The 17547-nt window shown below is 40.4% G+C and overlaps 1 protein-coding gene across 8 annotated transcripts in view; it reads right to left on the bottom strand.

Moving 5' to 3' along the window:
- Window positions 1-17547, bottom strand: part of LOC104587736 (DNA ligase 6-like) — a 121898-nt gene that overhangs the window by 14855 nt on the left and 89496 nt on the right. For 7 of the 8 annotated variants that reach the window (XR_016085466.1, XR_016085465.1, XR_016085464.1 and 4 more), the window contains 2 exons: window positions 12638-12797; window positions 12438-12545 (listed from right to left, as the gene is read on the bottom strand). Coding sequence is in view for 4 of the 8 variants with exons in the window: in XM_088903048.1 (XP_088759174.1) it covers window positions 12438-12545; window positions 12638-12797 (268 nt within the window). In the remaining 4 variants the exon portion in view is untranslated. Of the gene's footprint in view, window positions 1-12412; window positions 12546-12637; window positions 12798-17547 lie in introns of all 8 variants that reach the window. The other variant, XR_016085467.1, reaches the window with a different exon arrangement.

Here is a 17547-nt window from a genome sequence, read left to right as displayed (position 1 = left end):
CTCCTGCCAAACAACCATCATCTCATTATAATAGGCTGTTACCTCATGTTCACCTTGATGCATCTTCAACATTCGGGTATTCAATTCAAATAGTTGTGAATGATTGTCCAAATCTGAATAGGTTTCCCTAACAGCTTCCCACACATCGCGAGCCGTCGGCAGAAACATGAATGGTTTTCCAACCACCGAATCCATAGAGTTGATCAACCAGGCGATAACCATAGAGTTTTCAGAACGCCACTGCTTGTACTTTGGATCATCAGTGGCTAGTGGTTTCACTTCACCATTCAAGTAGCTGAGTTTCCCTTTGCCGTCAATCACCAACTGCACGGACTGAGACCACTCAAGATAATTTTTTCCATTCAGTTTGTGAATGGTAATTTGAAGGGAATTCTCAGAAAGAGAAATAGCCACAGGCTGAATACCTCCCTTCGAAGACGTCACACCACTGGTAGCATCCGAAGATGCTGAACCTGAGCCAACCATGGCGGCCTTAAAATTCATGATCGAACCCTATGGCTCTGATACCATGTTGCGAAATATAGAGGGAGAAAAGAGGAAGATTTTCTTTGTTGATGATTCAAAACATATTGAGCATACACCTTAAATAAGAAAAGATAGGAGAGGCAAACTCCTAGAATTTCTCTCAATCAGGGATTAACTAAATCTTTCCCTTAATCCTAGGATCTGACTTTCCTAAATTTATTCAAATCCTAAATTTATTCAAATCTCAAATCATATCTTTCTTAATTTGCCGACACGAAGCATCTTCCTTACCGTCAGGGCCTTCTTGTAAAACTTCATCGTCCTCTCCTTTTTTCTGTTGATGATTTTTGCCTTCAGAACCCTCATGGACTCCTTCCTTCTCTTCCTCCCATCTCTTTTCTTCCCTGTCGAATTTCTCTGTAAGCGGTAAATTCTTCTTTTTAGGGAAGAACTTTACTTTTCTCCAGATGAATCCTTTGGCATCGTTAATCGGCTCTTCTATGATCTCCTTCTCTATCGATCCCTTTTCATTCGTTACACTTCCTACTTGATCACTTGATCTTTCAGCACCTTCTGTCGTTCCTTGCATCAACCTCGAACTACCAAAGTTAGTAGTTTTGTAACCACTAATTTTAAAAGAAGAAGACTTACCGAGATTATTTGGCGAGTTGCTAAAAGGCCTCTGAAATCCACCTAGTTTGGAGCACTCACCCCTGAAACCTGACCCGCTCTCTTTACCTATTTTATCACAGACCCTATTCAATTCAAGCGGGGTACCCAAATTTAACGAGACCACACTCTTTTGTTTCTTGAGCTTATTTTCCTCTTTTTCAAAATCATTTATAGATTATATCCTTTAAAAAGCATATTTTTTCAACTTTATTAAAGTAAAAGTGAGACTAGTGAACCTTGCATTTACATCTCTCAAGATCTAGGGAATGAAAAGAAATCCATCTAGCCACACTCTGCCTTTTTGTATTTTTAGGAGGGACTTTAGAAATTGATTTTATCGGTCCATTTACAGCTGCCAATGGCACTAAGATGATGTAGAGATCCAGGACATGACAAGAAGTCGATAGCATTAGGATGATTAGAGCTCTAGAAAATGTAAAGAAAAGATAATGATGGAGAAGCCAAATGGCCAAAAAAAGGACTTTTATGTATTATTATTATTTTTAGGACAGAAAGGGCATTCTGTCATTTTATTTTATTGGTTACGGTCATGATCATTAGGAATCACTTGTCAAGTTATTAACTGATGTTTCAAGTTCCATAATCATTGTTTTAGAAGATAGGAAATTATTGGTGGTTTCTTTTTTATTATTTTTGTTTCGACTGCTGCAAAAGTAGTCCAAACAGGAAGAGGAAGAAGAAGGGTCTGTCGAAAATCTGATGGTTAACCCATCCAGTCGACCCCCTTAATCTATATTAGATTCTAATAATGTTTACAAAGACAGAAATGCCCTTACTTAAGTGTGGGGCAGAGTAACTATAATAACACTGCCACATAAGCAAGTTACTTAATAAACAGAAGAAGACTAAACTACCCCTATTCGGCACATCTTAACACTCCCCCTCAAGCTGGAGAATATATGTCATATAATCCCAACTTGTTACATAGAAAGTTCACTTTCCCTGAGCTTAGAGCTTTTGTAAACAAATCTGCCCACTGGTCATTGGAGCCCACATGTTCTGTATTTATCTCTCCGGCAAGAACCTTCTCTCTCACAAAGTGGCAATCAACCTCTATGTGCTTTGTTCTCTCATTAAAGACAGGATTGGATGAGATATGTAGTGCAGCTTGGTTGTCACAGTACAATTTCATAGGTTTATCCATGTGAAACCCAATTTCTTGTAGGAGATTCCTCAGCCACACTAATTCACAGGTAGTGTGAGCCATGGCCCTATATTCGGCTTCAACACTGCTTCTGGCTACAACCGTCTGCTTTTTACTCTTCCATGTCACAAGATTTCCTCCCAGAAATGTGCAATAGCCTGTAGTAGATCTTCTGTCACTCACTGAGCCTGCCCAGTCTGCATCTGTATACCCAACTACTTCAAGTTTTCCTCCTGGTTTATACAATAGCCCACGGCCTGGAGCTCCTTTCAGATACCTCACAATTCTAAGGACTGCATCCCAGTGAGGCATACGAGGGTTCTGCATGAATTGGATCACCACACTGACTGCAAAGGAGATGTCGGGTCTCGTGATAGTCGGATAGTTCAGCTTTCCCACTAGTCGTCTATACCTTCCAGGATCTTCAAATACTTCTCCTGTATCACTACTCAACTTAACATTTGGTTCCATAGGGGTCTCAGCCGGTTTTGCACCCAACAATCCTGTTTCTTCCAATAGATCAAGGACATATTTCCTTTGGCACAGATTCACACCTTGTTTTGACCTGGCAACCTCTATTCCCAAGAAATACTTTAATGTTCCAAGGTCCTTTGTTTGAAAATGATGTTGCAGAAATACCTTTAGTTTGCCAATCCCCAATTTATCACTACCAGTGATGACAATATCATCCACATAGACCACTAATAAAATCTTCCCAGCTTCTGAGTCATAGCTAAACACTGAGTGATCAACCTGGCATTGCTTCATTCCAAAACTCTTCACCACTTCGCTGAACTTCCCAAACCAAGCACGTGGAGATTGCTTCAACCCATAAATTGCTTTCTTCAGCTTGCACACCTTACCACCCTCCCCCTGAGCAACAAATCCAGGTGGTTGCTCCATATATACCTCCTCTACTAGATCACCATGGAGGAAGGCATTCTTTATGTCAAGTTGAAGGAGAGGCCAATCATACATAACTGCCAAGGAAATTAGGACACAAACGGAACCAATTTTAGCCACCGGAGAGAATGTCTCCATGTAGTCCACACCATACAACTGTGAGTAACCTTTAGCAACAAGTCTGGCCTTCAGACGCTCCACACTACCATCTGGCAAGTATTTCACAGTATACACCCATTTACAGCCCACAGCATGCTTCCCAGGTGGGAGAGTAGTAAGTTCCCACGTTTGAGTATGTTGAAGAGCAGAAAGTTCCTCCTCCATTGCCCGCCACCATCCAAGTGAACTAAGAACTTCTTGAACATTGTTAGGTATGGAAATAGAAGACAAAAGTAAAACAAACTGGCGATGTGAGGTAGAAAGACGAGATAATGAACTGGAAATGGGATGGAGTGTAGAACTACGTTTACCTTTCCGTAAGGCAATGGGTAGGTCAAGATCTGAAGGTTCAGCAATAGGAGCCATGAGAGGATCCGCAGATGAGGTAGAAGCAGGAGGAGGGGCCGGTGTCGTTCGACGTGTATACACTTGTCAGATCGGTGGTCGTTCAGTGGTGACCTGCACTGGATGAGGAGATGAGTCTACTCCAACAACAGCCTCTGGAACTGAATCACTGACAGGAAGAGGAAGAGGAGGTAAGGGTGAGGACAAGGGTGCTTCATGACTGGAGAAGAAGGGGACAAACTCAAAAAAGGTGACATCAAGGCAGACATAGCACTTTCGGGCAATGGGATTATAACACTTGTACCCTTTTTGAGTCCGAGAGTAGCTAAGGAAGACACATTTAATTGAGCGTGCATCTAGCTTGTCTATTCCAGGACTCAGATTATGAACAAAGCAAACACAACCAAAGACACGAGGAGTTAATGGAAACGGAGATGAAGTGGGAAACAAGATGGAGAAGGGGGACCGACCATGAAGAATAAAAGAGGGCATCCGATTAATGAGAAAACATGCAGTGAGTACAGCATCACTCCAAAACCGTTTAGGAACATGCATGTGGTGAAGCATAGACTGAGCAATTTCAAGAAGATGACGATTCTTCCGTTCAACCACCCCATTTTGTTGAGGGGTGAAAGCACACGAGGTCTGATGAATAATGCCATGCTGTTCTAAATACTGTTGAAATGCAGTAAGAAAGTACTCACGACCATTATCTGAACGGAGAACTTTGATTGGAACACCAAATTGTGTGCGTATTTCAGCATGAAATTTTTGAAAAATGGAAAATAATTCACTTCTTTCTTTCATTAAGTAAATCCATGTCATTCTTGAACAATCATCAATAAAGGAGACAAAATACTTGTACCCATTATAAGACTCTATTTTGATTGGACCCCAAACATCTGAATGAACCAGAGAAAAAGGACTCAACATATGACTCTCAACTCTTGGACTGAAGGAAACACGATGGTGTTTACCAAACTGACATGACTCACATTGTAAAATTGACAACTGACTCAATGATGGAACCAACATCTTGAGAACCTTGAGAGATGGATGTCCCAGTTGGCAATGCCATTGTAGAGGAGTAAGGGAAGTCTGAATTGCAATTGAAGATCTACCGCCATTAAGGTAATACAATCCACCAGCTTCATGCCCCCCACCAATCTTCTTCCCCATCTTGAGATCCTGAAAAACACAAGTGGAAGGAAAGAAGGTAACAGAACAGTTAAGAGCTTTGGTTATTTTACTAACAGACATAAGATTGAATGGAAACTTAGGTACATATAAAACAAATGATAAGGGGACAGAAGCCAAGTCAACATTACCAACACCACAGATTGGAGATGAGGACCTATTGGCAAGTGTAACAGTTTGTGATGTGGAGGTTTCAGAAAGAGAAGAGAACACACCTGGAGTCCCGGTCATATGATCTGAGGCTCCAGAGTCAATAATCTAGGAAGGAGTTTTAGATGACATGCAAGCAATACCTGATTGGGCATATGTGGCAGTGGTATGCTGTAAAGTAGTTTGAAGGAACCGTTCATACTCATCATGCGGAACACTCACCATCTCCCTCCCAGAAGTAGATGTAGATGTGGGAGGTGTTCGGTCTGCCAGTTTACTGTCACTAATAGCAACCTCGCCTGCTACAGCATGATTAGCCCATTTAGAGGGAGGGCCATATAGGTCATAACAGAAATTCACTGTGTGTTCATCCCTACCACAATGAGTACACTTCCTTGTAGAGTTATTTTTTCCTCTTCCATGGCCTCCCCCTGAGTCACGGCCACCCCGACCAATCATGGAATTGCCACGGCCCCCTCTGGAATGACCTCCCCCTCTTGTACTATGTCCACCACCTCTAGCTGTCACAAGTGCTGATCTATCATACTGTGTGGGGTTCTCAATCTGGCCCAAAGAAATTCTATGAAGTCTTGAGAATACTTCCTCAAGTGTAGGAAGAGTAGAGCCCCCCAATATTTGAGCTCTAACTGGTTCATATTCCGACTTTAGCCCCACTAAAAATCTTGTAACATCTAGCTGCTCCCTTTGCTGTTGCTGAACTTGAATATCTGGAGTAAGGGGATGATAGACATTGAGTTCATTCCTTATATTCTTCATGCAGGCATAGTACTCTTCTAGTGTTTTGGTTCCTTGTTGTAAATCAAAGTACTCCTGATATAGCTGATATACTCTTGTTGTGTTATTTTGTCCAGAATATAGCTTCTTAGCATGCTCCCATATATCCTTAGCCGTATCAAGGAACATGAAGTTGGCACTGATTTTGGGTTCCATAGTATTCTATAGCCAAGTCATGATTTGAGCATCTTCTTGTTCCCAATCATCAAACCCTGGAGAGTCAACCGGTGGCTTCTCATCTCTTACATGCTTTACTTTCTTCTTTGCCTTGAGAAAAACTTCCACTGATTTAGCCCATGGAACATAGTTCTCCCCATTTAGCTTAATTGAGGTCATTTGTACCCCTAGGTAGTCGGAGGAAATTACTACACTAGGTTTCTGATCATTGTAACCATCTCCTATTGCTGCCATTGTACTCTTTCACAGTTGTCTTTAACTTTACTTCTCAGCTACATGCTGATTGATGTTGTTCATAGTTTGATATTTCAGCACCTATTGCAGCCTCTAAACACCACAGCGGAAGCACACACTTGTTCTTATTCACACTACTGCTGACTTCACACACTTATGTCCCACATAAGCATCAGTTTACCATTCACTAATCACAAGTAGAGGCTCTCTTACAACCACTCAAGCACCACAACACAGCCAAATCTGCTGCACCCAGTTCAGACTTGTTTAACACACTTAAGAGGGCATTACACAACCACAAGGAGTTCGGCAAGGTCACTGCATTCTACCTTGCACCACTCGGCCACTTACAGCAGCCCTAACACCATTCAACAACTTACAGCAGCCCTACACCATTCGGCTACTGCACACACAACCCTTCCTAGGGCAACAATGAACCTAGTTCTCTAGGTTCTACTCAGTACTAACAGCTTCTTGTAGGGTTTCTACCCAGAAATATAAGTAACACTAGAAGAAGAGAGAACCGACCTTCCTTTGAGAATATCAATCAACCATTCACTGCTGAAGTCGCTTTCCTTGTTGAAGAAGGTTATGCGCAGTAGAGAGACAAGCTGTAATGTTTCTGACCTAGGGCGAACCAGTTCTCTCCATCGACTGACCAGAAACGAAGGTGAAGAGTCACGAACAATGCTGAGGTGCTTTACCAACTGACTTAGGTCAGGAGCATGGCTCTGATACCATGTTTCGACTGCTGCTACAGTAGTCCGAACAGGAAGAAGAAGAAGAAGAAGAAGAAGAAGAAGAAGAAGAAGAAGAAGAAGAAGGGTCTGCCGAAAATCCGATGGTTAACCCATCCAGTTGACCCCCTTAATCTATATTAGATTCTAATAATGTTTACAAAGACAGAAATGCCCTTACTTAAGTGTGGGGCAGAGTAACTCTAATAACACTGCCACATAAGCAAGTTACTTAATAAACAGAAGAAGACTAAACTACCCCTATTCGGCACATCTTAACAATTTTTTTGGTGCAAGGGAAATCTTACAAGTATTGTGAACAGTATTCTGCAGATTACAAATAGTCTCTTTGATTTAAGCTTTGGAATAATGAAGGTTATTGATATTTCATTGTTATCAGATGCTTGGGGAGTGAATTCCATTGAATTCAAAGTGATTCTAATAGTTCTTCTGATGTGTCAAAACTATGAGGTAATCATTGAAGACATTCTAGTAGATAGAATTATAATGTATTGTATTAAGTATCACTATAAACCTTGTACAATGAGATTCTGCACATTAGATCACAGGGTGAAAAACAAAAAGTATATATTTTGAATGGTTAAGAAACTACAAAATGGGATTCCCAATCAAATGTTTGCTCTTAATTTAACCCTAAACCCTAACCCTCGAGAAACTTCCTCTAGAATAAGCCTATTTTAGAATTAAAGTCAAATCATCAAAGAAACCCTAATTAAGATAGCCCCTTCCATAACCTTCCTTGTTTACTCATTTTATGCTGTTTTGCAAAATTTAATACATGTCTGGTGTCTCTACTTCTCTTAATTTTCTCTCTTTTCTATTTTTTATGGTCAAGGTACAAATTTATTAAAATGAAAAAAGATAAATTTTATCTTTCTAACAACTTTATAGAACCTAACCACTCTTTCCATTTTTACACGCATTCTGCTCTTGTTTGAGTCTCTTAGTCCTATGGGTCCAAAATGCAAATAAGACTGCTAAGAAGGTTCCATCATTGATTCTGAACACCCCACCTATGGCAGAATTTCCAGGGCTCCCCAAGCTACAGTCATTGAAGTTGAGTTTGATAAAGTTAGGGTTAGTGGTCTCTATACCATTGTGGCTATAGGTCTAGCTGATGATGAATTTGCCACATTTTTCCATCCTACAATCCATAGAAAAGGCAGCAAATACATCTAGAGCTCCCATCCAACAAACCACTTTTTTTTTCTGAAGATAAATAAAGAAAAAATTTATTACTAAAGAGTTTACAGCTCATAGGTGACAAGAGCTCACCCCCAAGAAACAGTCAGAAAAAACAAAACAAACTTACAAACAAAATATATCAGAAAAACCAGAAATTAAGCATTCAAAGAGCTCCAAAAGTCTGCCCCAAAATCTTCTTTCTTTAGTCCTTGAAAATCTGGCAGGATTAACACCCAACCTATGACTGAAGAACTGATTCGAGCCACCACCTCTTCCCAACTTTTTTCCTTGTTCTCGGAGATTCTTTTATTTCTTTCCTTCCAAACCTCCCAGCACACTGCGAAAGGAATACAGCTCCACAGAATCTTGACCTTAGAACCATCCTGAACTCTTGGCCAGCATCCAAAGATTTCAGCCTGATCTGAAATTGACCACTGGTCCATCTTAAACAGCTTGAAAAAATTTGACCATATTGAGGAAATGAAGCTGCACCTGTAGAACAAATGCAATATGTTTTCTTCTCCAGATAAACAAAGGACACATCTGCTTGGGAATTGAAAGCCTCGACTCTTAATATTGTCCTGAGTCAGAATACACCCCTTGGCTAGCAGCCAAGCAAAGGCTTCCACTCTTGGGGGCACAGGTTTCCCCCAAACTCCCTGAATTGGATCAGCTTCCACCATGTTTCTGATCAAAATTGAGTACCTTGACTTGATGTGAATTTCCCGTCTTTGCAATCCTTCCACCACCACCTGCTATCATCAACTAGCGGATTGATCTCCACTGACTGCAATTTGGATAGCAGCTCCACACATTCCTCCAACTCCCAGTTGAGTAAAGGTCTTCTGAAGTTTGGAGTCCAAACCACAAAACCATTTGAGACTTCGTAACAATCCAAAATAGGTACACCCTTCCAACCCAATCTTACAGCCTTGGACAGATTCAACAGAGCCTCCCTAAACCAGACTAGTCATCCTCCCAGAATCTAATGCTGGACCAATTTTCCGTTCTCCATGAATAGTGAGGAACCATTAAAGAATTGAAACCCATTATCCCTTTCCACACACATACTCCATAAGAGTGTCTTACTTCCTTTGAATCCCACCCAAAATTCACAACCCCATATTTCCTAGCCACTACTTTCCTCCATAAAGCCTCCCTCTCTCTACCAAACCTCCACACTACTTTCCCAACAAGGCTTTGTTAAAGACCCCCACCCTTTGCACCCCAAGACTCCCTTATTTTTTAGCCTTGCACACCACCTCCCACTTAACTAAATGTACTTTCTTTCTTTCAGCCCTCACACTCCACAAAAACTCCCCTTGGATTCTTTCTATCTCCCTCAACACTGTCTTTGGAACCTTTAATAAAGATAGGTAATAAATCAGCAAGTTAGAAAGGACACTCTTTATCAATGTAATTTTCCCAGAAAAAGAAAGGACTTTTCCTTTCCAACCGGCCAACCTTTGGTCAATTCTGTCTAGCACAGGTTGCTAGGTAGAAATAGCAGAAGCCTTAGCCCCAAGTAAGAGAAAGAAAAGTTACCAACCAAACAGCCCAAGGCTCCTGCACACTCCTCAAGGACAGAATTTTGGATCTCCCACTCCAATCATGGTACTCTTTCCCAGATTAATCTTGAGACCAGACAGCATCTGAAAGCAGTTCAGAATGCTTCTAAGAAAACAAGCCTACTCCACATCCGCCCCCAAAAAGATTAAAGTATCATCAACATATTGCAAATGTGAAATGATTAAGCCCTCCCTTCCGATCTTAAACCCAGAAATTAAGCCTTCTTCACATCCTTTAATGATCAGTTTACTTAACACTTCTACCACCAAAACCAAAAGTGGGGAAATAGGATCCCATTGAAGAACTGAAAACAAAAGAAAAGGACGCTGATGAAATGCAAGCAAAGGTCCAGCTTCTCCATCTTTGAGTCAACACATTCACTAGCAATCCTCCAAGAATCCCCACTCCACATGATCATACGCCTTTTCAAGGTCAATCTTACAAATTACCCTACCTCCTCATTTCTGATCTTTGAGTCAACACGTTCACTAGCAATCAGAACCCCACCCAGGATCTGTCTTCCCTGCACAAACACCATTTGGTGGGCCCCACACAGCATGTAACACCATCTTTAACCTCCCTTCCAGCACCTTTGCCAGAATTTTACATGGGCTGCAAATCAAGCTGATAGGTCTGAAATCTTGGACTTGAACAGCCACAACTACTTTTGGTATGAATGAGATAAATGTTGCATTGTCTGATTTTTCTAGCTTTCTCTCCCCCCAAAACTCCCTAAACATCAGCATTAGGTCCTCCTTAATGATGGTCCAGAACATTTTGTAGAAGCCAACGTTGAAACCATCCGACCCCGGAGCTTTGTCTCCTTTCATCCTCTTAATTGCATCCCAAACCTCTCCCTCCTCAAACTCTCTCTCCAACCACTCCCTCACTCCCTCTTCCAACTGCCCAAACTCCATATCCCCTAGGTGGCATTTTCTACTTGGCAAGGCTTTGTACAACTTCTCATAGAATCCCTTATCTCTTCAGCAATCTCCTGTTGGTCATCAATCTATCTATCCTCCCCTTTCAATCTCAAAATTGTATTCCGTTTTCTTCTCCCCCTTACCATAGCTTGGAAAAAATAAGTATTCTTATCTCCTTCTCTAAGCCACTGAACTCTTTCTATTTCCATGAAATTTCCTCATAAAGAATTAGTTTTTCTAAATCTGCTTTTAGCCTCTCCCTCTCCATCCTCCCTGCATGAAATAGATTGTCATCCTCTTTCAATCTATCCAGCCTAGCCATTCTGTCTAAGATCTCCTTTCTTTTCTCAACATTCCCGAAAACTTGAGAGCTTCATTTCTTTAAATCCTCCTTTAAAAGTTTTAACTTATTCACTAGTTTGAAACCTGCTGAACCTTCCACCTGATAAAGATTCCATTGCTGCTCTATGAATTCCAGAACTTTGATGGCCCATCCACATGCCCTCAAATCTGAAAGGGTTTAGGACCTTTCAACCTTACGAAAAGGCAATTGTTTCTTGAATCAAATTCTAAAAAATGATATCCCACTCCTAGTTGCACATAAACCTATCCAATCTCCTCAAAATAGGGGGATCTTGTCTGTTTGACCATGTAAAAATGGAACCCACCAAACCTGGTTGCACAGCAAACCACTTTCACCATTATCTTTTCAACAAGAGCTTCCTTTACCTAACCACTTTCTAGAATTCTTATTTCTGCAGGCTTGGATTTACTTGTTTAGCCTATAGAGCCTTAAACGATCATTCTATTCACCAATCCCATCCTAAACCCTACCTCCCTACCTTCTCACATAATGTTGTTATCAGAGTACCCCATCTGACAAAACTCCCAAGCCCTTCTTACCCTTTAACAATTGGTATTAGAGTGTTGCATCAATTGGAACTTGGTCATGATTACAGTTCAGGTTAACCATAAACCTGGCATTACTTCAAAAAACATTGACTTGGTCAGTGACCCACCAATCTGGATGGTTGAACTGTTGACCCTCTTGAAATGGTCAGTAGGTCATGGGTTACAAAGTACAATATATGTTTTTTTTTTTTCATTTATAAGTTTAAATTTTTTCAATAACACCTATATCTATGTACATGGTGGCATCCATAAAATAATGTATTTATGAATGTATTATTTTCTGCACATATAATTATATACATAAAGGTGTTGTTATTAAAAAGTTAAACACACACACACACATATGTAATGTATGTATGTATATGTATATGTATGCATGTTAATATTATATGTAAACTTTGGGAGAACATAACTTTGCACTTGGTGGTTCAGATCGGTTTTTTTTTTTTTCTTTTTCTATTTTTTATTTTATTTCAGGTAGCTTTTCATGGTCTATGGGATGCAAGGTGCCTAATCCCAGTATTGAACTGCTGACCCACCACCTGGAAGGAAAAACGGCCAGCCCCCGGGTCAATTTTTAAAACACTGGATCATAGTCCAGTAGAAATGTATAAAATATTAGAGATTCCAAAGAAATGTTACAGCATATAGCTACAAATAGATGCAACTGAAATATAATATTAATACAACTTTGTTAGTGTTTAAGATCTCAAGCATTAACCTATTCACTACTTTATGATTCATAAGCTGAAGTACAAGCCACAAAAAATACATAAACAAACATTACAAGAGAATGATACTGCACACCTTTATGCTATCCACTGTAATCAAGGAATTTTTACTCCCTCTCTCTCGAGAAGATAGTTCTTGGAAGGACATAAGCTTACATCCATTCTTCCTATCAACTGCAACTACCTGAGAATGGAAGACCTACCAATCAGAAAAAAGAGACACGCTTTTGAATAATCATATTCTGAACTTATCAACATATCGAAAGAAGGTTTTACCTCTGCATCTAGTACAAATGTTACTGCCACAGGTTTACATGATTCACTGATTATATGCACCAAATCTGGAAATCTTGATGTTGTTTCATCCCCATTCCGCGAAAAGATCCGTACAGATCCATCAGCTAATCTGTGAATTTGGGCACGTTGACCATCATACCTGAAATCTGCTAATTAGTGTTCATGAAAAGAAGGTAAAAGAAATGACATCATGATAGTATGATAAGGAGGTTTTTGCATGAATACTAATAACACAATAAAAAACAGCAAGGGCACTGAACCATCTCTTTGGTTATCATCCCATAATACACTCTTGCACCTTTACCCAAAGCCATTCAATATAGTGAACTTTTTCTGCACCAGAGACCCTTCCAAAAGTGCATCAGTTGCTGTTCCAACTTTATAAAAGAGAAAACTATCAAATTCCATAGACTGATAAAAAATTCTAGGGAAATCATCTAAAACCTCTCCTTACTTTAATGACAATGTCTAAAACTTCCTCCAACTTTTAGATATCACCAAGGGACCTCTTATCAGAGATATTCCATTAAAAGGCAAACAAAAAAGCAAAATTACTATCTTTCAGTTGATCCATACACTCACTTGCAGCCTACTAGGATTTTACCCTTGGGAAGAGGAACAATCTCCCAGGTGTTGTTCTTTATGAGGGCCTCCATCTCTTGGTTCATAACATCCATCAACTGGGGGGACTGCATTGCATCTGAAACATTACGAGGAATAGAAACAGAGAGATAGCAGAAATATAGGCATAATAGGAAGGTCAAAGAGCATAATAAGAAACAAAGTTAGTGATGGGGTAGGCAGTGCATTTTCTTTTTCCTTTTCAAACTACAATGGGAAGGTCAAGGTCAGATTGTGAGATATCAGGCTCAATAACAATACGAACAGGAAGTTCAGGGTTCCTTTCAGAATTACCTGGAGGTAGGTGATTAGATTGTTGTGGACATTCAGCCTCAGGAGTAATTTGTGCCTTATGAACCACTACTGGCAGGACCATTGCTAAGGAACAGAATTTTGTTACTACAAGTGGGAAGGGAGGAAAAAGGACCAGGAATGTCCACAAAGGCAGGAACGAGAAAACAAAAGGAGTCCAATCTTCACTGATAGTTTGACACTCTCCCCTCAATGAGAAGGATCAGTGGGCTGGAAATACGGAGTGGACTGAAGGAATGTAACATCCCTACATACATACTTTCGGCCAGAGTGGATATCAAAGCACTTGTATCCCTTTTGGGACTGGAGAGTAGCCCAGAAAAATGCACTTGATAGATTTAGGATCAAGTCTGAGATAAGGACTCATGTCATGAACAAAGCAGCTACAACCAAAGATTCTGAGAAGTAGACAGAAAATAGGATCTTTAGGGAAAAGAAGTTGATGAGGAGTTTGAAGGCAAAGGATCCGTGAAGGAAGTTTGTTAATGAGATACACTGTTTCCTCAATTGCATCTCCCTAGAAGCGGGTTGGCACATGCATCTAGAAGAGTACGCTTCTAACTATTTCAACATGTTTGTTTTTTCTCTCTACTACATTATTTTGCTACAAAGTATGGGAACATGAGCTCTGATGAATTGCCCCCTCTTCTTCAAGGGTGAGTTGAAGATACTTTTCAAAATACTCCTTAGCATTGTCTAACCTTATTATCTTGATGTTTTTCTCAAATTGTGTTTCCACCATTTTAAAGAAGTTTTGAACAATGGAAGGAACTTCATCTCTGCTGTTCACCAAGTATAGCTAAGTATATCTAGAGTAATCATCAATGAACAATATAACATTAGTGTGTATCAAGCTGAAAGCAACATCACTCTTTCTATTACTTGTAGGATGTGAACTTCACATTGCATGCTCAAACTAGACATAGACTGATACAAGTTTGGAAACAAAAACTTAATGCACTTAAAAAGACACATGACCAAGAATGCCACAACTTCAAAAGACTCGGATTTTCTTTTGGACAAGACTTGGTCTGGCACAATAATCCTTGCTTAGAGACTTGACTGAAAAGGTAAACTCCACCAGCTTCATGTCTAGTTCCAATAATCCTCACCGTTTTCAGGTTCTGAAAAACACAATGAGAAGGGAAAAGGTCATTGAACAATTATGAGATTTGGTAAGAGAGTTAACAGATAAAAGTTTTTTGTACAACTAAGGAACATGAAGAACATAGCTCAAGGAAAGATCATGAGTAAGCTTGACTTCACCTAGACCATAAATTGGAGTCTGAGATCCATCAACTACAGTGATTTTGCCTTCCCCTACGCCCTGGGGCCAATGTATAAGAGGTGAAGTGGGAAGGCATACCAATCATATGTGCACTAGCTCTAGATCCCACAATCCAATAGCTAGCAAAAGAAGATTGACAAGCAAGTGCAGTACTTGTTTTCGCAAAAGCATTGGAAAGAGGTAGAGGACCCAGACCTCTCAAGCTGAGTCAGTAGGATCTTGAGCTTCTCCATCACATTAGAGGGATCGTGTGTAGGAACTTATACACTAGGAAGAGGACAATCAACTCCAACAATAGCAAGATACACAATTCCCTTCTTTGTTGTTCTAAATTTTTCAGTCTTCAAATGTGGAATTAGTTTCCAACACCTGTCCTTGGTGTGTTTTGGCTTCTTGTAGTATTAACATACCACTTCATCAGGCTTTTCATTAACACCCTGTCTATTTACACTCTACTTGGGTTTGGAAGACATGTAAGCAGAATGGTTCACTATTTAAGTTTGCATCATGGAAACCCTTCTACTCTCATCTCTTTGTACCATGGAGTATGTAGGAGCAAGAGAAATAATCTCCACACACAAGATATGCTGTCCGGTAAAATCATACTTAGCATTCAACCCTGCCAAGAAATCAAACACTCAGTTCTTCTCAATGTACTTCCTATATTGTTCACCATCCTCAAGATTCTTCCATTCCAAGGCCTCCGGATGGTCCATTTCTTTCCAATAGAGACTGCTAAGGAAGAGAAGTACATGGCAACAACCCTCTCCCACTAACACATATTGCAGGCTTCTCTTTGAAGTTGGTAGACTCAAGCTATATTTTTTGCCTGGGAGTACGTGGGTGTAACACCATCCCAAATATCCTTGGCAATGGAGAGGAACATGTAGTTACGGGCAAATATGATGTTGCATCAAACACACCAGCCATGATATAACCAAAGAGTCATAATATTCCCAGTTGGCAAACATGGGATTATCAGGTTTCGACTTCTCCTCCTTACCAGTAATGAATACCAACTTACCCTTACCTCTGATAGTAAGCTTCGCTGATTGAGACCACTTTAAGAAGTTGGTTCCATCAAGTTTCACTGTGGTTATCATATCACTGGGGACATCAACATTGCCCAGGAGCACTCTAGAAATAATTTGCACTTCTTAGGCAATTCCATTTGACTTGGATAGGTTTCTCGACAGCTCTACAGCACTCCAAAAACCAACCAACACATACTAAACCCACCAAAACAAGGCAAGACTCAGTTGGAGTCCAATAGGAGGCCCAATAAGGGTAGTTTAGTCAACTTGTCTTTGTTAAGTTGTATGCTTATGTGGCAGTTTTATTAGAGACACTCTGCCCCACACTTAAGTAAGGGCAGTTTAGTCTGTGTACAAGTAATTAGAGACTAATTACTATTAAGGGGTCGACTGATAGGGTTAACCCATCAGATTTGACAGTCCCTTCATTTTCCTTCTTCTTCTTCTTCTTCCTCTTGCTGGTTCGGGTTATTGTAGCAGCAGTCGAAACATGGTATCAGAGCAAGGTTCCTGACCTACTTCAGTTCATGAACATCTCAGCAGTGTTCGCGACCTCTCTTTCTTTGTTTCTGGGCTGTCAATGGAGAAAACTGGTTTGTCCTAGGTCTGAAACATCTCAGCTCGTCTCTCTCTGCTGTGCATAACCTTCTTCATTAAGAAAATGACTTCAGCAGTGAATGGTTGGTTGAAACTCTCAAAAGAAGGTCAGTTATTTCTTCTCCTTGTGCTGCTGGTATTTCTGGGTAGAAAATCTTCAAGAACCTGCGAGTACTGATCAGAACCTAGAAAACTAGGTTTATTGTTACCCTAGTTCTTGGAGAAAATCCCAAGAACGGGCTGTGTTTACAGTAGCCGAATGGTGTAAGGGCTGCTGTAAGTGGCCGAATTGTGCAAAGTGTAATGCAGTGACCTAGCTGAGTTCTTTGTGGTCGTGTAGTGCCCTCTTAAAGGTGTTAAACAGGTCTGTACCGGGTGTAACAAATATGACTATGTGGTGGTGCTTGTGATGCACAATCTTTGTTGAGTGGTTGTAAGAGGGCTTGCATGTGATTAGTAAGTGTTGAATTGATGTTTATGTGGTTCGTGGTGTTGTGAAATCAGTAGTGGTATGAACAAGAACAAGGCTTGAGTACCTATTATTGTGCTTAGGGATTGCTATAGGTGCTGGAACATCAAACTCCTAATAACAGCACTCAGTTGGTAGCTGGGAATTCAGGTTAGAGCAGCGGTGAAAGAGTATCATGGCGCAATGGGAGATGGGTATAATGATCAGAAACCTAGTGTGGTAGTTCCCTCTGACTATCTAGGTGTACAGATGACCTCAATTAAATTGAATGGTGAGAACTATGTTCCATGGGCCAAATCAGTGGAAGTTTTCCTCAAGGCAAAGAGGAAAGTGAAGCATGTAAAAGAAGATAAACCACTGGCTGACTCCCCAAGGTTTGATGATTGGGAACAAGAGGATGCTCAAATCATGACCTGATTATGGAATAGTATGGAACCAAAAATTAGTGCCAACCTCATGTTCCTAGATACGACTAAGGATATATGGGAACATGCTAAGAAGCTGTATTCTGAACAAGATAATACTACAAGGGTATATCAACTTTATCAGGAATACTTTGATTTGCAAC

This window comes from Nelumbo nucifera, chromosome 4 (genome assembly GCF_055504915.1).
Source record: "Nelumbo nucifera cultivar China Antique chromosome 4, China Antique-T2T, whole genome shotgun sequence".
NCBI lineage: Eukaryota > Viridiplantae > Streptophyta > Magnoliopsida > Proteales > Nelumbonaceae > Nelumbo > Nelumbo nucifera.
The sequence above is the reverse complement of the archived record's forward strand: the minus strand, read 5'-3'. Positions and strand labels throughout refer to the sequence as shown.